At 44.1% G+C, this 26,397-nt stretch overlaps 1 protein-coding gene across 1 annotated transcript in view; it reads right to left on the bottom strand.

Annotated features, from left to right (window-relative positions):
* Positions 1-24,345, bottom strand: part of COLGALT2 (collagen beta(1-O)galactosyltransferase 2) — a 118,006-nt gene extending 93,661 nt beyond the window's left edge. Inside the window, exon 1 of the mRNA XM_040263816.1 lies at positions 24,083-24,345. Coding sequence (XP_040119750.1) covers positions 24,083-24,345 — 263 coding nt within the window. The remainder of the gene's footprint in view (positions 1-24,082) is intronic.
* Positions 24,346-26,397: the final 2,052 nt, after the last annotated feature.

The raw sequence follows: 26,397 nt of genomic DNA, 5'->3' as shown, positions 1-26,397 counted from the left end.
TAGAATGAGAAAATTACTATATAAATAATTATAACAAATAACAATATATCGGTCTTATAATTGTCATTATAACAAATTTTTAAGGGCTGAGAAATGCCACAGACATCCAAAATCCAGAAAAATACTTCTGATATACCTGACATACTTCTATAAACTAACTTTCTTGAATTTGTGTTAAAATGGCTAGCATCAAAAAGTCTACAAATAATAAATGATAGAGGAGGTGTGGAGAAAAGGGGAAAAGGGAACCTTCTTTCACTGCAGGTGAGAATGTAAATTGGTGCAGTCACTATGGAGCACGGAGGTTCCATAAAAAACTAAAAATAGAGTCACAATATGGTCCTGCAATCCCACTCCCGGGCATATATCCAGAGAAAACTCTAATTTGAAAAGATACATGCATCCCAATGTTCATAGCAGCACTATTCACAAATAATCTAAATGTCCACTGACAGATGAATGGATAAAGAAGATGTGATGTGTATATATATATATATATATATATAAAGTGAAAGTGAAGTTGCTCAGTCGTGTCCGACTCTTTGCGACCCCAGGGACTGTAGCCTACCAGGCTCCTCTGTCCATGGATTTTCCAGGCAATAGTATTGGAGTGGATTGCCATTTCCTTCTCCAGGGGATTTTCCCAGACCAGGGATTGAACCCAGGTCTCCCACATTATAGACAGACACTTTACTGTCTGAGCCACCAGGGAAGTCCTATACACACACACACACACACACACACACACACACACACTGGAATAATACTCAAACATAAAAAATAATGAAATAATGCCATTTGCAGCAACGTGGAGGGACCTAGAGATTCTCATACTAAGTGAAGGAAGTCAGACAAAGACAAATATCATATGATATTGCTTTTATGTGCAACTTGAAAAATGCAAATGAACTTATTACAAAATAGAAATAGAGCCACAGATATAGAAAACAAACTTATGGTTACCAAAGGAGAAAGGATGGGATGGATGAATTAGGAGTTTGGGATTAATAATGTACACACCACTAAAATAGATAACCAACAAGGACCTGCTGTATAGCACAGAGAACTATACTCAATATTTTGTCATAACCTATAAGGAAAAAGGATCTGAAAAAGAACATATATACTAAATGTATAGATAAGAATATACATATATATGTGTGTGTGTATGTGTGTGTATATACACACACCAAATCACTGTGCTGTACACCTGAAACTGGTGCAACATTGTAAGTCAACTGTGTGTGTATGTGCTAAGTTGCTTCAGTCATGTCTGACCCTTTATGACCCTGTGGACTGTTGCCCGCCAGGCTCCTCTGTCCATGGGATTCTCCAGACAAGAATACTGGAGTGGGTTTCCATGCCCTCCTCCAGGGGATCTTCCTGACCCAGGGATCGAACCCGCACCTCCTGGGGCTCCTGCACTGCAGGCGGATTCTTTACCACTCACCCACCGGGGAAGCTCAATCAGGATGCAGGGGGTGCTGAAGAGCAGTTCTGATATATTCTGTTCCCTGTAATTCCCACCGAAAAAAAGAAAAGCGTCCAATAGTGTTACAATTATATTCAATTGAAGTCACTGTATTATCAAGTATGTTTCTGATAGAAGAGAAGTTTACTTCTGACCAGGACTTAATGAGAGAAATAAATCATCAGTTTAAAATTTGTCAGGCCTGATGACTGAAAGTATTTTCCAGAGATAAGTATCAATCATTGTTTCTCCTCTGCACCTCACTTACTTCTGAGATCAGCTACACAGCAGAGTCTTTGGTCCGTTATCTGGGTATTACGTGGACTACAGAGGAGTAAACTACATTCAGAAGTGACCACGAACTCTCCCACTATCCCCAAACTAAGTGCATTCCCCTTAACTAGATTCCAGATAACCCCCTGCCATTCTATCACTGCCTGAAACAAGGGGAAGAAGGATGGAGAGCCAGTTGCCTAAGTGGTCCTTGGACCACTGCTGATGAAGGATTTTCCCTTTGCACATTTCACCCAAACAGATGAGGACATACTGCAATGGCGCCCTGCAGGGGGACTGAAGCTTAAGGTCAACTTTCAAGTCAATCTGCCTCTGACCAGAGTCAGGGCACTGCTCTGCCACTAAGCCCATGGCTCTGGAAAAATCCTAATTTGTCTCAACTTCAGTTTCCCCTCTGTCAGATGAGGCTGCCGCTACCAGTGGGTATTTCATGGGGTTGTTGTGAGCTCTGAATGAATTAACTCACAGAAGGTGTTACCATAATACTCAGCGCACTCTAAGTATTTAATAAACATTAGCTCTCAGCATTAAGTAAAGGGTAAAATACTGCAGGGTACCATATAAGATAATGGGCTTTCCAGGGGGCACTAGTGGTAAAGAACCCACCTGCCAATGCTGGAGATGCTAGAGACATGATTCCATCCCTGGAAGATCCCCTGGAGGAGGGCATGGCAACCCAATCCAGTATTCTTGCCTGGAGAATCCTACGGACAGAGGAGCCTGGAGGGCTGTGGTTCATAGGGTTTCAAACAGTCGGACACGACTGAAGTGACTTAGCATGCAAGCTTATAAGATAATAAATGTGTGCTTAAAACACTTATTCATAAATCAACAATAAAGATAGTAAGCAGACACAAGCACCATATATTAATTTTAAATGATTTCTCTAAGGATAGCAATAGCCTCACCCTAAATCACCATGTGTATTTGAAAACAATGAAACTCTTTTTTAAGAATGTATTTGGGAGATTTAATTTGTACAAAAGAAATGCCTCTTCTTCCCATCTCATTATCGTTGAACTGGAGGATGGGTGATTTGCTCCACTACAATATTACAGGGGCAACAAGGATGTTGCTTTTCTGGTATGAATTGTTCTAAGTGGTGTGTTATATTTCGTTTCCTAGGAAGCATACAAAGAATTCCATTCCCAGAAATCAAGGTTTCAAAACATCTTCAGAAGCAAAGTAAACAAAATGGAAAACAAACTTTAACAATGATTTCATTCATAGGAAACTTCTCATTGCTAATAACATCAAGGAAGAGTATAAACCTTTCAGACTACACATGTTCTTCATTTTACCTTCAAAATCTAGATATTCAATAAAGCATACATAGAATTACTGTACAGATTTTCTAAGTGAAAAAGCATAAGCTATTTTAAAGTCCAGTTTGACATAGAGGCCCCTATAAAACCAAATATATGACCTTTCAAAGTCCTAAGTTAATATGCTGGAAGATGCTCCAGACAGCAAGGATCAGAATAAATTGAGAAGAAAGAAATATTTTCTGCCAGTAGCAAGCATCAGGAGTGCCAAATGTAGGGGAGATAGGGAAGCTTTTGAAAAACAGAAAAGATCTTTGTGGAATCATACATCTACTTAAAGCAAACCAGATGCTAATCATTACTTATTAGAGATTAAATTTTGAACCATCTTAAATTTGAACACTTGAATTTGAATGGCTCAAGTCCCTTCTCACACCCCCCATAAATGTGCCTCTCTCTTCTGAAATAAATAAATCATTGCTCTCTGCTCTGCTGTTTGGCTTCATAATATCAACTCACTTCATGGTTGCACTGTATGGGAGGCAGAAGAAACGTCATTGACTTAAGAAGCTAAATCTGAAGAGGTGACAGGCAGCACTTGTGAGGACTCAGGTATAAGACAGAAAAATCCTGGCAGTTATCTTATTTTTCATGAAGAAACCAGAGCTGAGCTTTGCCAAGCAGACAGCTATGAGCTCACCGGTCTGAAATAATTACTCATTGAGACTTTTCCCCAGGACAGAACTAATGGGTTTAGGCAGAAAACATAACTCGAATATTGATTTACAGAGTTTTTCTTTTTAAATCAGTAATCAGTAGCCTTTGCCTGTAATTAAGCCTAACAAAGTTCGTGGGTACATGGATAGACAAAGTAGGAAATTAAAAAGGAAATCAAGGTTCAACTAAAACAAATTGTTTTAAATTCACATTCTTTATGTCTAGTGGTCTCGTTCCTGTTTTAGGAGATGAAGAAATCAAAGCCTCAAACAACTGAAATGGATGAAAGCATTTTTAAGGAGTTGAATATTCCACAACTGCAACTCGGAAATTAAGCACAAACTGAAGAGCACCCAAAACAAACTGCTCTGTTTAGCCTGGAGCCGGCCTGAGCAATGTTCTTTATAATCAAGGCGAGATGTGCTGTGACTTAACAGCGAGACCAAGGATGTCAAAAGTGGATTGTATTCAAACGATTTCCATGGGAAGATACGGAGCAGAATATAAACACCGAGCTGCAGTTTTGCAAAATTGTGTTTCATGCCTCAAGAAAGCAAGTTCAAGTACTGCGAAGACGTGTATGCATGCGCTCAGCCACGTCCAACTCTGCGGCCCATGGACTATAGCCTGCCAGGCTTCTCTGTCCCTGGGATTTTCCAGGCAAGAATACTGGAGTGGGTTGCCATTCAGTATATGTACCTAAAACTCAGTAAGGCATGCTCTGAGGCATTCTTTCTTCTTTTTTAAGATGGATTTATTTATTTGGCTATGGCGGGTCTTTATTGCTGCACACAGGCTTTCTCTAGTTGCTCTAGAGCGCAGCTTCAGTGGTTCTGGCGCACGGGCTTAGCTGCCCCACAGCATGTGGGATCTTCCCAAACCAGGGATTGAACCTGTGTCCCCTGCATTGACAGGTGGATTCTTAACCACTGGACCACCAGGGAAGCCCAGCCCTTTCTTTCAACTCTCCTACTCTGTGGTTTAAATAAGAGATCTATGCAGAACTGACGACATCCAGCATTCTCTCGTATTCTAGATTCTCTGCTGGATGTGTAGAATGTCTTCACTTCTTATTTGGGTTTTATGTTGTGTATAGTTTTACCATGTCATTTTAAAACAAAGCACTTTTTAAGAATACTGCCCCCTGAATCCTATCAGTAATGGCATTGCCATTGATGACAATACAGAGAGATGCAAAAAAGTCTTCTGAGAACATTTCACTGTGTAATCAAGTTGTGTACACGCGGTGCAGGCTAAGTCACTTCAGTCGTGTCTGACTCTGTGCAGACCTATGGACTGTAGCCCACCAGGCTCCTTTGTCGGTAGAATCCTCCAGGCAAGACTATTGGAGTGGGTTGCCATGCCCTCTTCCAGGGGATCTTCCTGACTCAGGGATCGAACCCACATCTCCTGGGGCTTCTGCACTGCAGGCGGATTCTTTACCACTCACCCACCGGGGAAGCTCAATCAGGATGCAGGGGGTGCTAAAGTAGCGGATTTGCTGACACAATACTCAAAGGTTAACGACACATACTTATTTCCCAACTGGCGAGGGTGTAACAGTACATCACACAGGTTGATACACACATGGTTGGATAGCACGAACATGAACTTGGGCAAACTCCGGGAGACAGTGAGGGACAGTGAGGCCTGGCATGTCACAGTCTATATGGTTGCAAAGAGTCGGACATGACTTAGAGACTGAACAACATATAGGTGTTGTTATACTATTGTAGGGGATTTCCCTGGTGGCTCAGACAGTAAACGTGTCTGCCTACAATGCAGGAGACCGGGGTTCGATTCCTGGGTCGGGAAGATCCCCGGAGAAGGAAATGGCAACCCACTCCAGTATTCTTGCCTGGAAAATCCCATGGATGGAGGAGCCTGGTGGGTCCATGGGGTCGCAAAGTACTATTGTTATACTATTGTTGATGATACTGAAAACTGACCATATTTTCCCCAAAAGAAGAATGGAATGCTGGTTAGACAGCAAATCTGACAAAAGTCCAAAACAGATCAACCGATCCACCTTCTTTTCCTCCAACAAGCATAACCTTTCTCTGATTTAGGAACCTGACTGGCTCCCCCTTTTCTTTTCCAGCCCTACCCTCCCTTGGTAAGGTGGTTCATTCTCATATTCAGGGCTTGGCTCAAATAGCAACCCCTCAAAAAGCCCTTCTCTGACCACCTTATAAATGAAGCATTCTCCTACCCAACGACTTCATCCATACCCTATTATTCTGTTTGCTTTCTCCTTAACACATCCTTTCAAAGCATCTGGTTTGTTTTTGTTGTTGTTTATCGTTGCTCTCCCCTAGTATAGGCTCCATGGACCTGGGTCTATTTCTGTACACACAGCATCTCAAAAAATGACAAAGCTAATGTTCTTAGACTTGTAGGTCAGGTGTTTAGGACATTTGCACTTGGAATTTATCATGGCCTTATAATCAGATGTCACCCAAAAGCTGGACTGGGCTGAAAAATTGACTACCTGGAGGATCCTTCACATGGCAGCAAGCCGATGCTAGCTGTTGGTTGCAGGCCTTAATTCCTCTCTACATGGACCTCTCCTTGGGACCACTTCAATGTCCTCCTGGCATGGGGGGCAGCCCCCAGGGTAAGAAGTCCACATGACAATAGCAGAAACTGCAACGCCGTTTATGATCTGATCTCTAAAGTCACATACTCTCACTTCCACCCATTCCACTGGCCATGGGAGACAGCATGGGAGGAGGCTGGTGTCAACCACAAACTGGCACTTGGCAAGAGCATCTGCCAGTGACTGAACAACAAAAACAGAGGCATTTGCCATCTGCCTCTGCAGAGACTGAACCCTGTTCTGCTGCAACTGACAACCTTCAACACACCTGAGGGGAATTCAGGGTAGAGAATGAGGCACTCTGTGCTCCAGGGAAACTGGTGGGACAGGTCTTTAGACAGTTAGATATTTTCTGGATTCATGACCCTAATGCTTGCATCTCTTTGTAATTAGAAAGGCTCCTTGTGACTAGCAGAAACCCTTCAGTAAAGTAAGTGCTTCATTGCACTGAACTCCCCCTTCACCAAAATCTTACTGACCTTGCCCCACTACCTCTTTGGAACAGTGTCTCAGAGCTATCTGAGATGCTGTCTCCTGGGCTGCAGTCCTCATTTTGCCTCCAAATAAAACATCACTTGCAACTCACACATCATATATCTTTTTAGTAGACACTGGAAAGTAGTGAGCACCAGAAATGAGGCATGGATCATGGGGAACCACCATGGAGGTCGGTCACCACACTGCTGGTTATAGTCAGTTCACTACTGAGATAGCAGGCCTTTAAGGTAAGGCAAGCAAATATCCATCCAGCTCATATTTGTACATATTGCTTCAATATTTGTGTGTGTGCATGTGTGCGTGCTCAGTCGTGACCCCATGGAGTGTAGCCCACCAAGTTCCTCCATCCATGGGATTTTCCAGGCAAGAACAATGGAATGGGTTGCCATTTCCTTTTCCAGGGGATCTTCCCAACCCAGGGAGAGAACCTGCATTTCCTTGTCTTCCTGCACTAGCAGGTGGATTCCTTACTTAAAACACTTTAAAAGAAATAAAATTTTCTACTTTTCTATGGAGTGTGGAAAAAATACTTGAATTTCTTCTTAGTGAAAGAATTAGATGTAAAGAATCATAAAATGACTACTGTTGTCTGTTTCATTTTCCATTTAACAATAGGTTGCTGGTTTTGTTTTAGTATCTACTTAGTTGGGGATGTGCAGCACTCAAGCTCTTTGAGTGTAGAAGTGAGATTAAAGGCCAAGTTCAAACTGAACTGGGAGTTCACACAGTGTTTGAAGCAGGTCTGCAGACAGGATCTGCAGCCCATGTGTCTTTTGAGACAATGATATATGCAATTCTTACACCAAAAATGACCTCACTTGTTACCAGTTGATTTTTCAGGGGTCTGGAAACCACAGTGTATTATTTTACCACCCAGGGTAAAATAAACAACAGACTATAACCATGTGGAACCTTGATCTTCTCAGGGATCAAGGCCAAGGAAGGTAAATATAGTTGTGTGTGTGTGTGTGTGTGTGTTTATGTTGCTGAAAACAAGAATTACCTGTCTGGATTTTTAAAAATCATAATCATTTTCACAAGGTGATGTGAAGAATAGCTTCTTCTAACTATTTCAGATAAGACTCTTGCATTTTTAATATTGCTAATTCTATATGAATAAACTGATCTATCTATCAATAAATTAATCAAAACTACCTCAAAAAATGCTACTTAAAAAAAAAAAAGCAAAGCAAAGGACTGGGAAAGAGAAAATGGAGCCAAATCCATGATGTTAATAAGAGTAATGAGTAAAAGTAGTAAGATTTACCTAGAATGAGAACCCCAAAAATCTGCTATGGAGAAGTGATTTCAGAAGGTAAAACATAGATGATGTTATTTTCATCTGCTGCCCCTTTTGACATCCAAAAGATAGAGCATTCTTTTTAGAGAAACTATTTGTTTTCTAGCTCAAAGTTATAGAATGTCACTGCAACTTGTTATCTAATACTTGGCAGCTGATACACAGATTAGGTATGGGGTAGGAGTAGTCACTCAGTTGCAACTCTTTGTAACCCCATGGACTGTAGCCTACCAGGCTCCCCTGTCCACGGAATTCTCCAGGCAAGAATACTAGAGTGAATTGCCATTCCCTCTCCAGGGGATCTTCCCGACCCAGGGATCAAACCCGGGTCTCCCAAATTGTGGGCAGATTCTTTATCGTCTGAACCACAAAACCACACAAATTAGGGGAAGCCACACCAAACGTCAGATAGCCAGTTACGGAGAAGAGAGGAAAAACTTCAAACTCCACTTCACTTCAGGGCAGAAACTGACCCTCTGTGCCTTAAGTCACATTTACTGTCATATTAGAAGAAAAACTCACTAGCACATTTTATGCTACCATGCATGAACCCCAGTGTAACAAAGAAATAAATCCTAGAAAATTCTTTCTCCAGAAACTCAAAACAGCTGGTGCTAGATGGCTGAGAATGCAGGCAGCTAGCTAAGAGCTTAAGAGTATCAGCAGAGTAGCCAAGATGAGAGGGAGCTGAGAGAGGCAGCCAGAGAGCAGGGCTTTCTCAAGATCATTCTGGTTCATCAGCAGATGGACTCCTTTTTGATTCAGTTCAAAAAAGGAAGAGTTTCATTTTAGACTGAACCCCAGGAATGTAAGTCCAAGACTCACCAGTGAGAATTCTCTCTGGAAAAGAAAACTGTTGCCTTCCTGATTTGATCTTTCTGCAGCCCAGACATGAAAAACCAACCTCTGCTTCTGTGTTAAAGCATCGGCAAGGGTAGTCACAGCTCCAACCAGCTCCATGTTACAAGGACCTTTCACAGGCACTCATGCCTCTGGTCTCTGGAGGTGTCATCGGAGACCCATCTTCAGCATCTCCACAATAAATGACAGCGCTGTGAAGTAAAGCCTCTCTCTGGGGAGGTGCTATCACTTCAGTGCAATAGCCCATTAGCCTGGTGATGCTTGCCTTCCACTGCCAGGTTCTGCTAACCCCAAAGTGCACACGCAAGCTAATTCCCTTACACAGTAGACCAAGCAAAAGACACAGGCCTACACACTGACCGGCAGCTTCTGCAAAGAACAAACATGTATATTGTTTCCCATCACAATGGCAAATGCCAAACTCCTATTTCTGCCTTTTCAAAAAAAAAAAAAAGAAAAGGTTGGATGAGGGGGGACACCTTCTAAGGAAAACCTGTACTTACTTATTTTGCATGCATGAGAAAAGTCAGTATATATACTCCATGCCACAACTATTCCACCCCAGATGTCCGTAGCAACGGTTTTCCCAGCTTTCAGATCTTCTGACATAATTCTCTGGGTTCTTTTTCTTCTCAGCACAGCCCTTCTTTCAGCTGTTGTTGTTCATGAAAGAGATGGCATTTTCTTTCAGGATAAAGGTTATACTAGTCAAGGTTCTCCAGGGAAACGGAACCAACAGATAGCCGGAGAGTCAGAGAGAAAAAGAAGTGGGGGGTAGAGGGAGACAAAATACATATAATATATAACTCCATATAATATATTTACTTTCTCTCTATCTGTTGTGGGGGGGATATTTTAAGGAACTGGCTCATGCAGTCATGGATATTGGCAATTTCAAAATTTGTAGGGTAGGCCAGCAGGCTGGAGACTCAGGGAAGAGCCAGTGTTGCAGTTCAGGTCCAGAGGCAGTCTGATGGCACATTTCCTTTTAGCTGCAGGAGGTTAGACTTTTGTGTTGTTCATGTTTTCAACTGATGAAATGAGGCCCACCAACATTATAGAAGGCTTTACTCAAAGGCCACTGATTTAAATATAAATCTCAGCTAAAAACACCCTCAAGAAACATCCAGAATAATGCCTGACCACATATCCAGGCACCACTGACACATAAAATTAACCATCCCAAAGGGCAAAAAAAGTTTTATAATTTGTTATAGATATGAACCATCAGTCTATTCAGCAATGATATGAGAAAAGGCTAAGTCAAAAGTACTGAAAAGTTATATCTAAGTACAAATTTTTAAAAAGGCCCAAAAAGCGTCTTAAATAATGTGGCAACAGACTAAGTTGTTTTATTTTTCATGGTATCAGTTGGGGAACTACAAATTCATAACATGCTGTGGCTAGAAAGGTCTTTAAAAATCAGCCTACCTGGCCCTGGGCATAGATGAAGAGACCAAGGCAAGGTGGAGAATTCAAGAAAATCTGAGAATGGGGTGGTGCACGGCATAGTTGATGCAAAAGCGCAAACAGCTAAGAAACCAGATAAAACTCATACTGGAATGCCTTATGTGGAATGTTTCTGAGATGAAAATCACTCTCCACTGTCTAAACATACAACTGGGCAACACCAAGAGAGAGAGAGAGAGACAGCTGAGCAGGGTGCTGGATGATTGGACCAAGCTGACCTGTTATCAAAAACTGGCCTCTGTGTATCCAAAAGACAGGCTATTCAGGGACGGATAACTAAGAGTTCAGTTACTGCCTTTATTTTGATAAGCTCCATGGGAAAATGAGGCTTTGGCCACCACCATGCCAACATCAGCAAAGACTGGCTAGTGGATCTGAGGTTTCTATGCTTCCCAGAGGGACCCTTAATAATCTGTCTCTCATGGGGTGGGGGTGGGGTGAGATTCAGCAAATATTAGTGAGTTACTCTCTTTTCCTCCTCAGATAGATGCCAGCAGTGGGGCCCTTTAGTTCACGAGCATTTGCACAGGCCTTGAAAACAAGTTATTAAGATTCAGCACCATTATCAAAGGGGCCTTGGCAGAATCTAATCTCTCGGAGACAGCAAACTGGCCCAGAAGTGGGGCTGTGACCTTCAGTCACCTGCTGGCCTTGCTGCAATCTGATGCCTAAGAAATGGGGATTCAGTGCATCTTTGATGCCCAGTCAAGGCTTTGAAGCTGTGTCAAGACTGCAGGACAAAGGCAGCACTGTTTATGCAAATCTAGAAACAAAAGAAGCTAGACTCCAAAGCCATTAAAAGTAACATCAGAAATGCAATACCCAGGGGTGATTAGAGGCCCTGCACCAGTGTGAAACAGAATGCCTGAAAGTGAGGCTGGGCAGCACACCAAAACACACACTGGGAAGGAATCCTGAGTAGCCACAGCCTGCCTGAATGTGCTTTGAGGCCTTGATGTCCACAGTTCCTTAGCCAAGGGGCAGCCTCTGTGCCGCAGGAAGGAAGCCCGGGCCACCACTGTTCTCCACCTGGGGCACACAGGCCCGTCCTGAGAAGTTCCAATGTGTGCTCTCAAAGCCAGCCCTCTTGCTGCCACATCCCCTTGGCAGTTCAGTCATCATGTGGCCCAAGCCTTCTGCAGGAGACAACACTTTTAGGGAACACCTTTGGGCACCATACACAACAGGCTGAATGCTGGTGGTAAGGAACCCTCCTGCCAATGCAGGAGACAGAAGAGGCGATGGCTCAGTCCCTGGGTAGGGAAGATCCTCTGGAAGACGACATGGCAACTCACTCCAGTATTCTTGCCTGGATAATCTCAGGGACAGAAGAGCTTGGCAGGCTACAGTCCATAGGATGGCAAAGAGTTGGACACAACTAAAGCAACTTTCATGCACACAACAGTGTGAAATAAAAATGAGCTTCGGAGAAAACTTAAGACTTTTTTTAAGGCCACTCCCCAAAAGATCTAAAATTCAGCTGAGGGTCCAGGAAACATCAATCATGCAGTGTTACATTTCGTGAAAATTCTTTAGATTTCATTACTTCCATGAAGGGGCTTCCCAGGTGGCTCAGTAATAAAAAGTACACCTGTTAATGCAAGAGACAAAAGAGACACAGGTTCGATCCCTGGGTTGGGAAGATCCCCAGAAGGAAGGCATGGCAACCCACTCCAGTATTCTTGCCTGGAGAAACCCATGGACAGAGGAGCCTGTTGGGCTACAGTCCATGGAGTCGCAAAGAGTCAGACACAACTGAGTGACTGAGCACTTCCATGCAGGAGCTACTGATGTCAGATCAGGAAGGGATTCCAGAGAACATCTGTCTCATCCAGGGGTTCTTACGTTTAGCCACACAGTCCCATTCTCTGGGAAGTTTTCAAAATATGTCGCTTGCCCTGATCCTATTGCAGAGATTAAGACCTCAGTGATGTGTAGGTGGGGCCTAGGTATCAGTATTTTTTTTCTATATTTTAATCAAATGATTCTAATAAGCAGCCACATTTTAAAGCCACAGTTCTGGCACCTCTCTCTTTTGTTATGGAGGAGAAACTGAGGTCCAGAGAGAATAAGGGCTTGTTCAAAGTGATATAAGTGAACAGCACCTCCCTGTCCACTCACAGAAGTGAAGTGAAAGGCGCTCAGTCGTGTCCGACTCTTTGCAACCCCATGGACTATACCATCCATGGAATTCTCCAGGCCAGAATACTGGAGTGGGTAGCCGTTCCCTTCTTCAGGGGATCTTCCCAACTCAGGGATGGAGCCCAGGTCTTCCACATTGCAGGCGGATTCTTTACCAGCTGAGCCACCAAGGAAACCCACAAGGCAACATAAATTAGAAAACGAGGAGCTTTGCACAGTGCAGGGGGCGGGGGAAATGGACGAGGCTGCTTTGGACTGGAGGCCACGGTCCTGGAGACCCCAGTGCACTTGGCTTCACCTTCCTTCCCAGGTGACCATGATCTTCTTGGCGGGAGGCACTGAGCTGTGGAATGCAGCTCACATTTCAGAGAAGGGGAAGGAGTTGAAAAGAAAATGGGACACAAACACTTGAGGACATTTACAGTGTTACCTAAAGGACACAATAAAACAAGGGTGTAAACAGTATGAGATTTAGCAACTGAGTTGTGATCATCCCCAGAGAAGGCTGCCTGTGGGTGAGGTTGTAATAATGTTACTTTACCAACCCTGAACATACCACTGTGCAGCAGTGACAAACTCAGAAAAACCTTTGGTATAGTGGACTCGAATAGCATGAATTTCCGACAAGTTGTATTCTGGTTTCATAACCAGTGCTGACACCAGGTTAGGGACTTGGTAATATCATAATATTAAGGCTGAACTTCAACTCAACTGGGCTTCCCTGGTGGCTCAGATGGTAAAGAAGCTGCCTGCAATGCAGGTGACCTGGGTTCAGTCTCTGGGTGGGGAAGATTCCCTGGAGAAGGGCGTGGCAACCCACTTCAGCATTCTTGCCTGGGAAAGCCCATGGACAGAGGAAACTTTTGGGCTATAGTCCACGGGGTTGCAAAGAGTCAGACACAACTAAATGACTAACACTTTTCAACTAAACTTATTTAATAGACTGTTTATTCTTTTTACACATGATAGAAGGAGTTTTAACGGCATGCCAAAGAGAAAATCAAAGGTAAGAAAATTAAATACCAGCACAAAAGAAACAAGATAAGGGGATATGGGTCCTGAAGTGGGTCACATGACTACCACTCAGTAGAAAGAAACATACTGGTTTGATTTCCCTCTAGACTATTAAGAGATGTTCATCAGTAGACAGCTTTTCTTCTATAAACCTAAATACTTCATGAGCTCATGATGTGAGATAACGGAGCAAATAAGAGGGTTGGAGGGAGTGTCATTTTACATCAAGCCCCAGTGCAAGGCTCTTAATATAATGGGCAATCTGAGGCACTCCCTTAAATTAAAAAACAAATTTTTTTTTTAATTTCCACTATTGGAAGGAGAGAGGACACATGTGCTTGACTCCGTAAAAAACACAAATGATTCTGCCTGGCAGAGCCTCTTCTTCGTAATCCTGTACATTACAATTTCTCTTAATAAGAAAACCCCTTGGCCGTCTTGATTGCTTAAGCATCTGGAACCTGGGGTTTAGAAGATTCCAGCGTGTGCCAACTTTCCAAGCTTTGAAAATCCCATGGCCTGTACTTTGGATGCATATTACAGTCCTCAGTCCCTCTATGAGGGCCCCTTATTCTTCATGGGGCCTTCTAGGCACTCAGCTCCTACAGTTCCCAGACCCAGAGATGCATATAAATTACTTGTGCACGTTTAAGATACAGATTCCAGGCCTGAGACTGGGAAAGATTGAGGGCAAGAGGAGAAGCGGGTAACAAAGGATGAGATGGTTGGATGGCATCACTGGCTCAATGGACATGAGTTGTGAAGGACAGGTGTGCTGCAGGTTATGAAATCACAGAGTTGGACGCAACTTGGTGACTGAGCACAGAGTCTAACAAGATTGAGGAAAGGCAGAGGGGAGACTTGTGATTTTCTAAAATATTTTAGTATCCTGGCTGTTCTGAGCCTTACAGGCCAACTCTACAAAATCTATCTGAAATGCAAGACACGGTCTGACTGTCTGAATGCCCTTCCACCCCACCTGCTTCCAGCAGAGGGAATGCAGCCCTGGAAGAGCTGCATATAAGCTTACTGTTCTGTGGTGTAGCGATGACATGAAAAATCCTGATTCCACTTGGCAGCAACTTTCCACTATCTTGGCGGGTCTCAGCCATAATCACTGTGGTGTGTGGAGCTTGGACAAATTATGGGGCTGGCTGGAAACCAAGAGACGAAAAAGCAGTCCAGCAGTCCGGCAAGGGACTCTGTGTTGGAAATGCCATGGCTTCAACTGTCCATGACCATATTTCTCATGGATAACCCAGAAATTTAAGTTCCTCTGTTGGAACTTGTTGGAAATCCTGCCTTTCCCAAGACCCTGAAAAGTAGCAATCTCTCACCCAATATGACTTTTAGGGAGAATGTCAATCAACACACAACCACACATTCCTCTTTCTCACAGAACCATTTCTTGCCCTGTAAGAACAGGAAAGTTGGACATGGTCCACTGCCCTCCCCACCTCCAAAATGTATACAATTGCTCTCAGAAAGCAAAGCAACTGGAGAGTAAGAGTTTTATTCTTTACTGTCTAAAATGTAGGCACTTTGGGCTACCTCCATGGTTCTCCTGGGCTTGACAGCTATCTTAGTCTATCTGGGCTGCTCTAACTAAATACTACAGACTGGGTAGCTCATATACAACAGAAATTTATTTCTCATACTTCTGGAAGCTGGAAGTCCAAGACGAGGACGGCAGCATGGTCGGTTTCTGGTGAAGGCTGTCTTCAGGGCTGTAGACTTCCTGCGGTGTCCTCACATGGTGGAAGAGAGGAGGGAGCTCTCTGGAGACCCCATACGAGAGCACTAATCCCATTCTTGCTTCACCCCCCATAACTGAAGCACCCCCCAAATCCCCACCACCTAACACAGTCATCTCTAGGGGTTAGGGTTTCAACATATGAACTTTGTGGTCCATACAGATGTTCAGATCATGGCAATGGCCAAAAGGGGAAAACTCCATTTAAGGAACTTCCTCTCTCTAGCCTGATATGTCCCTCAATAGACTTTGAAGTGACCCAACCTAGGAGGTGAGAAGAATGCTTCCAACATAGCCCATTTATCCCTTAAACTAAAACTCAGGAGACTGCTTCATCAGGGTGGCCTGCCCCCCACCCCTGGCCACAGCCTTCTGCCATTTTCTTAGGGGTGTGCAGCCTAGGATCATTACTTATGCTATCATTTATATTTTTTGAAATGTACATCTTCTAAGTGGTTTTGAAACATTAATCAAAAATGTTGGGGCAAAGGAGATTACTTTGCATTATGTTTGCTGAGGAACAAAATCTCATCAGCTAAACCAGTTAAGTCAGGGGGGGAGGTATCAGCTTGCTGAACCTGAGAAACAACTAAAATAATTACAATTGCTGCCTCAATTAAATGAGATGTGTTACAAAATCATAAATTTAGCCTTGGCAGGATGTCATGAAGCCATTATGGGAAGTCTGAGTTCGACAGGATTTCTGTACAGTGCTCCTAGAGAGGAAAAGAAATGCCCTCCAGCCAAATCTAAGGTTTAATTCATGCAAGAGACTTGGCTAAAGTCACCGACCACAAATGCTCTGTTTTCATGGCTCTGAATGGCAGCAAGTTCCAGGGAATTAATTACAGCCACTCCTATTTATACTCTGCATGGCTTTTCAATTACCTCCTATAACGAGATGCTTTTTTACCTTTATGAACATTCACACACAGCATTCCAACCATGGGAATGGAGAGCCGAGGGAAAAGTAATGCAATTCTGATCATTTTACCACTAGGTCACTCGCTGGCAGCTTCCCAAGCCTTCTGGTTCTAGAAAGCACTCACCACTTGAGCCCTAGGGATCCTGAGAAGCCTGAGCAGAGAGCAGCGGTCACCACCCAATTGCCTACAGGTGTCAGCCAAGCTACATACAAGAGTCGGACAGCAGGACAAGTTCATACAGGGTGGGCCTGATGGGGTCATGACTGCCTGGACAAAATCCAGGGGACAGGGGCTAGCCAGCCCTACAGTTATTGCTGTGTACAATTTTCAGGGAGATTCCCCAGTGGCCCAGTGGTTAGGACTCTGCGATTCCACTGCAGGGGGTACAGGTTCGAACCCTGGTCAGGGAACTAGGATCCTGCCTGCCATGTGGTGCAGCCAGAAAAATAAAAATATTAAAAAAAGTTTTTTTAATTAAATAAAAGAGAAATAATCAGGAAAGAAAATGCTTGAAAAAATTAACTGTTAGTCCCTCAAATGCATCCAATTCTTGCAACCCAGTGGACTGTAGCCCACCAGGCTCCTCTGTCCATGGGATTCTCCAGGCAAGAATACAGGAGTGGGTTGCCATTTCCTCCTCCAGGGGATCTTCTCAACCTAGGGATTGAACCTGGGTCTCCCACATTTCAGGCAGATTCTTTACCATCTGAGCCACCTATGAGGACTTTAACAGATTTAACTTAAAAAAATAAACCCAGCAATTTGATATGCTGAGAACATGAATGCAATTAAATGAACAAGTCACTCCTTTGAGAATAAAAATGTCAAGACATATACAGTATACACATTTTGTAATTCCTGATGAATAATAGCCATGATTTAAACACTTACAGTGCAACCTCTTCATGGTAACTGGTAACCTCAGATGGCAACTGGTGAACAGAACTAACAACCAGGCTATGGGCTGATCATTTTCTCTCAAACTTTAACTCGACTGTATATTGTTACATGATTTGAAGAAATGTGCAGAACTGAGCCTTATAATAGCTCTACTATACTCCCTAGATAAGCCTTATAATGGACCTACTATAGTGTGTCTTAGACTTGAAGACAGTGCCTCACAATCATAGGACCCATGAGGACATGTAAGTCCTGGAAAAAGGACTGAGGCACAACCAATAGTCTTTCTGATTACAAAGCTTTCATTGTTCATTCCTCTGACCACCAAGACAGTTAAGGGAGAGGGCCACAGGGAGCATGCTTATGTACCTGGAGTCGCAAAAAAACTCAGCAATGGAATCATAGGGAGAACAGAGTTGAAGACAGAGTGAAACCAAACTCTGCTTAGAAAAACTGCATGCTCCTTTAAACCAGGAGCAATACTGATTATAAACCACTCAGCATTATAAAATACTCAACCACTGAGCAACAAAGGGTTTAAAAATCTAGAAATCTGTTATTGCACCCCAACACTTATTCATTATATAATATTCTGGGGGAGCATCCCTTAACTATCCTGTGCTTTGGTTTCTGCACCTGTGGAAGTCAATTAATAAAACAGATCCAGGACAATTTAGGCATCCATTTTAACTATGCAAGCAATTTGTCTGAACTCAAGCAAAAGGATAGGTGACGTCACTTTTTACCCAAAGGAAACGTGTAATGAGGTCCAATCCTGTTTTGAAATTGTAGGATGGGAGGAGGATTCATAGTTTTCTCCAACTATTTGGGAGACAGTTGAGTTTATGTGTCAATCAAATCCAAGACCACTAATTAAAAAGGCTGAAAAGCTGACCCTGTCTCTTACCAAAATGCTTCCATCACCATGAATATGAATAATGCTGTTGTATTCATTTGTCACTAAAAATCCTTGATAAATTTTTCTGTTGCTAAATAGCTGAGATCCTGGGAAGTGACCTGTATATTTATGTACGACCCATATATTTAGTCTCATTCTATTCCTATAAAATCTACCAACACAGAACAGAGTTTAGTAACTATCAAGTGCCTAAGCTAACTGATGAAATTAACAAGACAGCGGAAGGGAACCACCGAGTCCTCGTGTCATTCAAGCAGAAGGGGCTATTCTTCTTTGAAAGAAACACTGGCACTCTTATCTTTCTAAGTTGGGTCAACTGACAGAAGCAAAAACTAGAACTAATTGGTCCTTTCTTGATCTTAAACAGACCATCTGTACTCACTCTGAGACATGCACTGCCTGAATCGCATCCTGGCTCCACCATGCACTAGCCTTGTGAGCCCAGGTTCCACCATGCGCTAGCCTTGTGAGCCCAGGCTCCACCATGCGCTAGCCTTGTGAGCCCAGACAAGTTTTTTAAATTCTCTGTGCCTCAATCTCCTCCTGCATAAAGTGAAGACGGCGATGACAGTTCTCACCTGGGCTTGCTGTCAGGAGTAAATCGGTTATCATACCAAAGTGTTTAAAACAGCCCTTCCATAATAAATGTTAATTTCCATTATGCTGATAATTTTTGTTGTAAGCAAGGAAATAAACAGAGCTTGAACATATTTCTTCTTTAAATTTTTCATTTTAAAATTTTAAAGAGAAGAGAAAGGAAGAGAAATGTAATGGCAATGAGACCAAAAGGAAAAGACATATAGGAAATAGCAACTATTTTCTATTTAGTAGCACATGTGTAAAAAACATTGTATTACATTATCTCATTTGCTTGTTACAATAACTCTTTGCAAACATGCTAAGTTGCTTCAATCAAGTCCGACTCTTTGGGACCCTATGGACAGTAGCCAGCCAGGTTCCTCTGTCCATGGGATTCTCCAGGCAAGAATACTGGCATTCCCTTCTCCAGGGGATCTTCCCAACCCAGGGATCGAACACTTGTTGCCTGCATCTCTGGCATTAGCAAGTGGGTTCTTTACCACTGGTGCCACCAGGGAAGCCCAATAACTCTTTGAGGTATATATAATTATTAGTCATTTCCAGATGAGGCAGCTAGGCTTAGAGCTTCACTGATGTACCCATGAGCATACAGGAGATTTGAGCCCTAGTCTATCTGACTCTAATTTTCATACTCTCCCCTCCAAACTAAACTACCAGGCTTGGAGGACAAAGCAGGGAGGAGGCAAGGGTAAGGTTAGGAAAATAAAATAATGGGTAGAAGTGGACTCAAATACCATATATGTTTTCAGCCATGAGCTGAAACTTCCATCTAGAAGTAAAACAAAAATGCTTAATGTCAAGATGGTAATGATAAAATATGACATCATTCTCACTGCTGATGAAAACTAGCATTAGTATTAGTTTGGAACATTTTATAAACCACACTTATGTTTGTATATCAAGTTAAACATTCAACAAAATGCTACTGGTTGGACATTAAAACGTAGATATAAATCCAAGCTAATCCCCAAACACTGCACAGATAAAACTGTGTGCAAAACATCAGGCTCAGTACTCTGAACAAGCAGAAGTTTGTCACTGTCAGTGTTTATGTCAACAGAAACATCTCTTTATTTAAAAGCCATATGACGGTTTCCAAGTTAGCATACATATTACTTTTCAAAACTCTAGCAAATGAAATGCCCAAATTGTTCTGTAATTACATGATGGTTACTGCCTTGTGACTGCACAGACTGTGAATCCCAACTGTCTTCCCACAGGGAGCAGCAGGCTCTCCAAAAACACAAACTAATGTATCTTTTGGGTCCAATGTCTTTCCTTGGGCCCAGCTCCACTTTTCATCATCATATTACTGGGCACTGTCCCCCTTAATCATAGGTTTGGGAATTGGGGCGGGGGGTGAGGTCAGCCTTCCTTCTAAGGCTCCACTGAATTGAAGAGAACCCACTCAAGTGCACTGCTGCAGGTCACAATGCCGACCAGTTTCCTTCATCTCAGCAGTGCAGATTTTAATTAGAATACAAGGATTATCTTAGTTCCTTATCACAATTGTGATAGCTGAAGGAAAACAGTTTGGTGGGGTTTTGAGATCAGACAGGTAAATGATGTGAGTTCTCCCTTTCGCTGGTACAAAGTTATCTCTAAAATATAAACTTTCTTTAACCCAGTTGAATACAAATAAACTTGATGCTGAGATAACTGCACTCATCCTCTGAAGAGGTTTTCAGGTCAGTTTGTTGGTACTCAGTACAGATCTGGTCCAGAACTTTAGCTGAGGGAAAAACATCACACTACTGGGAAACCTGAATGTGATCATTGAACCAGGCTTTTAATTACTCACACAGGAAAGAAATCTCATCAGATACTCCTCCCACCATTGTTAATGGTAAGCAGAAGAAGAAGAGTGAGTCTGCATAGAGTTACTAAAATAAGGTGAAATCGAAGTTGGCAACCCAGTCCCTACACTCAAAATGGTTCTGTTTTATAAAGTTCTGGCCGTTTTGACACTGCCTATTTTTGACATCAGCATATGCTGGCTCTGCAGAATGGATACTAGTCAATTTGCCATCTCAGGATGTAGAGTAGAGTGTGGGGCTGAGACTGGAGTAAGTAACTGGTAGAAGCACCTCAAAGCCGCAGCATCCTAAACTGAGTTACTGCCTCTCCTGGAGGGTTATAACCCATTACCTTCCCAGTCAAATAATCTTCTAGTGCTAGTCATGAAGTCAGCAGCTCCAGAGTACAATGCAATGAGTTTGAAGATCTGCAAAACTTAGACCTGCCACTCACTTTATCTTCCCTGACAGGAAGCTCTGGTTAATGTCCCAGTGCCTTTTTCTTTTGCTTGCTGCTCTCTCTTTCTGGAACCCTTCTTCCTTCCCAGGTTTTTTTTGTGGATTCCTATTTGTCCTTCAAAACTGAATTCAAACTAAGTGTCAACTATCCTAAAAAAAAAAAAAAAATCTTCCATGACCACACAACTGCCCTAATCTGATTCAGAACTCTTTTGTCACTCTCCCAATAGCTACAAATGCCACTCAGATCACCTTACACGGCCTAGTTTAAAAAAAAAAAAAACAAACAAACATATTTATCTATGAGGAGCCACATCTTATTCAACTTTTTCCTGCCTGAACAGGGCATAATGCCTGGTTCTCACAAAAGCAGGTGATTAGGAGCCCATACTTACATGCTTGCACAACCTCTTTGTACCTCGGTTTTCTCATCTGTAAAAAAGGTATAATAATAAGACATGCCTGATGGGGTTATTGTGGAAATGAAACCAGAAAATGAATTGTAAAGTGCTCAGAAGAACTGTGAGCTCTTATTAAATATCTGTGAAATTAACAAGCTAATATAATCTTTACTAAGTCAGTTACTTTAGACACAATATCTTCTATGAAATGGAGATAATCTTATTTCTCCATAGGATGGTAGCAAACATCAAAGGAGATAACACAGCTGGTACTTTGAAAGCTGTAAAGGACTATTTAAAAACTGGCATTTTCTTATTTTTACTTAATAAATTATATAACATTCTAAGCCAGAAATCAAAGAAGAGTCTTCAGTGGCTGGCTAATGCAGGGGTCGCCCAAGGCCTTACCCAAGCTGTGGGTTTCTTCCTTAACTTTCCAACATTGACCATAAAGGTACAGTCCCATAAACCACGAACAAGGGTAAGGGAAAAGAGATCCCTAAGGTCTATGCAGAACTGGAATGCTCTTTATCTAAAGAGAACACCAACATCCATAGGATCTGGACCATCCAGGGAACTGAGGATGTACAATCACTGCTCAATGATTATGATCATATCATACAATCTATGGAATTCAAGAGCCAGAAAAAAATTCTGAAATCACTTATTCTAATTCCCTCATTTTACTGAGAGGAAACTGAGATCTGTGACTCCCAAGCAACTGGCCCCAAACCAAGGTCAAGCTAGTGACAAACAAATCAAGTCTCTTAATACGTAGCTTATAGGTTTATATATAGGTTTATATATTTTGCTTACATTGTGTTCCCTTTATCCTTTTGGAGGTGGTCTTTAGAAACGTTCCCATTTTAATCATTTATTAATTCTGTGAGTGAGTTACTAAACTGATCCAAGCCTCAGTGTCTTTGTTTGTAAAATAAGGATCATAGTATCTCTTAAAAGTTTGCATGCCTGTGTGCGCAGTCACTTGGTCGTGTCTGACACCCTGCGACCCCACAGACTGTAGCCCGCCAGGCTCCTCTGTTTGTGGAATTTTCCAGGCAAGAATACTAGAGTGGGTTGCCAATTCCTACTCCAGGGGATCTTCCTAACCCAGGGATCAAACCTGCCTCTCTTGCATCTCCTGCACTGCCAGGCGGATTCTTTACCACCGTGCCAAGTTTACTATATGATAAAAGGGGTAATGTCTGTACATTGGATGGCAAAACCTGTGCCTCATACTCACTTCTGCACTCACTCATTTCCTAGTAACTACTGGGATGTTTTTCAAAATTAAACAATGCATAAAGACAGGCCATACTGTAAAACATCTCTTTTGAAGAAAGCATCTGAGAACTGACACTTGCAAAATTTTCTTTTGGTAGTGAAATGGTTAAAAAAAAATCCTCTGGTTTAAAACCTGGCTGCACCAATGTTCCCACTTTCCACATAACATGCCCTCCTGCGTGGCGGCCAGCACGTATAACGGGGTATAGTAAGGCAGTGTATAGCACAGTGTGGTACTATATCTCATGTTTGCTTTCTCACCTCTGCACTTTGCCCACCAGGTACCCTTAGGCTGCCAGTTCCAGCTACTGCTTTATCCTTTCTTCTCCCTTTCTGCCCCACCAAGGCTTTAAGGATATTTTGTCTGTGGACAGCTCCCTTTATCAACACAAGACAGAACTCGTTCCCCCGTGACAAGGGCTCTGTCTTCCTCCGGAGACCAAAGGCCTCTTGTCCATGTATCTGGTGGCTTATCTCCTCTGGTTAGGGTCCACCTCCTCCTCCACAGGCTCCTGAGCGGCTCACCTGGCCACCAAATTCTCACCCTCCGATATCTGCTTTTATACAAAGATGTGGGGACAGGACCAAGTTCTCAAGTTGAGATGGGCAGCCACCCCCACTGATGCCGTGACCCTCCCCGCAGCAAGCACCGGGACCAGGCCCGGGTCTCTATTCTAAGAGCATCAAATCTTCGCTGTTTGCCTTCCTGAGGCTGCTCAGTCCCCAGGACTTAGAACCCCAAGGCACCCGGCGATGTTTGCATCTGCGGCGGGATTGGGCCCAGGCAGGAAGGCAGGATGCGGGACGGGACAGCTTGGAGCGCTCAGACGAGACAGCATCCACGGTGGTGGCGTGGTTAGAACGCAGCGGGCTCCACCTAGCCTTACTCTCTGGATCCTGACCCCCTCTCCCCCTTCCCCTCACACCCGGGAAGAACCCGGAGCCACTTTTCCAGCCTCTGAGATGAAAGCCTGGCACCTGGAAGCCAGGGCGGCGCACCCCAGCCACTCCGGAGTCCCCGTTGCCAGCCGCAGTGACGGACCACGTCGCGTCCCAAGGAGCCGGCGGCGACGACGGGCACCTTTATTCCCTCACTCCCGGACGAGGAATGAGAGGTGGGGAAAAAAGGAATCTTCGCGAGTGCAAAGGCGGAGAAGCTAGCACTTTTGCGGCGTCTCCCCAGCCCTATCTGGGAGAGGCACGAGGTCACCCCATTCGTACTGTCCCCGGGGGAGCTCCGGGCGGGCTGCTTATCCCCAGGAGCACCCGTGGCGCACAGAGACGCGCGCGCCCTTCCCGATCGCAACCGCTGATCCGGCCAGGACCCGGGCCGGCAGCGAGGGGTGTGCGCACCACGTCTCCCGCGCGTCCTGAGCGGTCCCCCGGCCCCCCAGCCCGGCGCAGCCGGCTCACCAGATGGCCATCCTGCTCTTGGGGTAGTCCAGGCGCTCCAGGCAGCCGAGGAAGTGAGGCAGCGTGTGCGCAGCGTTGCGCGCGAGGACGACCACCAGCACCGTGGGTCTCTGCAGGGGCGACTCGGGGAAAACCACCGCCTCCTCTTCGTCGTCCTCGGAGTCCGCCTCGGCGGCGAAGCGCGCCCGGCAGCCGCCGCGCAGCAGAGCCCAGGAGAGGAGCAGCAGCGCCCAGGCCAGGGAGACGGCGGGGCGCGCGGCCATGTTCCGGGCCGTGGCGGGCGGCGGGACGACCCGGCGCGGATGCCCGAGGCCGGAGGCGAGGGGCGGAGGGGAGGCGGCTGGCGCGCGCGCACTGGCACGGCCTCGGCCGCCGGGACCCTCCCGCTGCAGCCGCCGCCGCACCGCCCAGGCCCCGCCGCGGGCGCTCCGGAGTACCTGCGGCCGCCGGCGCTCGCCTGGGCTCCGCCTCGCAGACAGTCGTGTCGGTGCGGCTGTTTGTCCCGAGTCCGGCGGAAAGTTCCTCTAGTTCAGGTTCAGCTTGTACTGAGGTCTGTGGCTTTCCTGAGGGCTGTGAGGTGTGGCCGTGTCTACCAATGGGCGTGTGAATGCGTGTGTGTGTGTGTGTGTGTGTGTGTGTGTGCGCGCGCGCGCGCGCGAGCGAGCGTGTGGACATAACGGTACGACTCCAAGAAAATTTATTCTGCTTTTGCAAACCGCAGTCTAAAGTCCTTCACAGTGATGCAATGTATCCAGTTTTTCATAATGCACCTATTGACTAAATGGGTAGAGTTCTAAAATGAAAAGTCACCCAGTAATTCATTACTATGATAAACAGGTTTTTTTTTTAACTTCCACGAAGGCAGAATATTTGTATTTCCTCACCCTCAAGCGCTCTTTAAATTTATTTTTGACTGAGTAGTCTCCCCAGTAAGATCTAGTTGGAAGACCTGAAGAATTTTAGAGCCAGAGCGAACTCTTCAAATTAAAGGAAAGCTCTTCATGGGGCCTGTCCTCTACCTAACAACTCAGGGTCCTGAACTTCCTGAAAGGGTGGCAGGTTAAGGACCAGACTCACTTCAGATGGTTTTCTTTTTCCTTAATGACCCAAACTGATAAACTGTAACAGACGGAAAATCTGTACATGCTGGAAGAGAAGGGAGAATAAGGAAGAAAGAAGGAAGGGTGGAAGAACGCAATTAGCAGGCAAAGTGAAAATGCTAGGAAATATACCATCAAAGGATATTTAGTTTTGAACACAATGGAGGAAAGCTAGTAAAGACGTTCTTTCAGTTCAGTTAAGTTCAGTTGCTCCGACGTGTCTGACTCTTTGCGACCCCATGAATCGCAGCACGCCAGGACTCCCTGTCCATCACCACAAGAAGTTTTTTACTAGATTTCTTTTTTGTGTGGAATTCTTTTCTGGAAGTTCTTTGTGTGTGGAAGTTGGGCTAAATCTTTGTCTCATGTGTCACTTATTCTTTGTGTGAACTTGGAGACTTGACCTCTCTGGACATCAGTTTCTTCCTATGTAAAAGCCTTTTAAGTTTCTGCCTTATTTTCTCATTCAACAACCATTTATGAAATTACTAAATGTCAATCATTCGGGTGTTGAGCGTTTGAATCCTTCTTCTCCAGAGAAAGGGGCAGAAGGTGTCCTGCCCTTTTTATCTGGCTGGGTCAGAGTTGGAGTCTTGGCTGAATCAACAGAGCTAGTTTTTCCTGCACCAAAATACCTTTTGGGGGGCTTCCCGGGTGGCTCAGTAGTTAAGAATCTACCTGCCAATGTTTGCCAGTTGCAGGAGGCATGGGTTCAATCCTGGGTTGAGAAGATCTCCTGGAGAAGGAGATGGCAACCCACTCCAGTATTCTTACCTGGGAAATCCCAAGGACAGAAGAGCTTGGTGGGCTACAAGCCATGGGGTTGCAAAGAGTAGGACATGACTGAGCATGCCCACATTGTTTTTTTCACTACTTGGATTTTTTTATTCCCTTTTCTTAGCCAGCCTAAAATCCTACAACATAAGCATTCATTCAAATTGACAAGTGTGCCAGTTTTAACACTAAAACACTTGAGAGAAGAATAGTAGGCAATAGCTTTGGTATTCCTACATTTGTGTGAATTAAATCTGAGTTTCTAATCTCAATACCTAAACTGAGGTGCACTATAAGAAGCTTTGATGAAGGGAACAGAATGGGATCCATATATGGAGCACACACTGTTTATGACAAAGCAAGTTCTGTGGATTTCTGATATCTGGGCTTGTGGATTCCAAGTCCAAGTAGGGAAAGGATATGGAGGATAGCGTGAGAAAA

This window comes from Oryx dammah, unplaced genomic scaffold (genome assembly GCF_014754425.2).
Source record: "Oryx dammah isolate SB20612 unplaced genomic scaffold, SCBI_Odam_1.1 HiC_scaffold_21, whole genome shotgun sequence".
Lineage (NCBI taxonomy): Eukaryota > Metazoa > Chordata > Mammalia > Artiodactyla > Bovidae > Oryx > Oryx dammah.
Note: the sequence above shows the minus strand (reverse complement) of the source record. Positions and strands in the feature narration are given on the sequence as shown.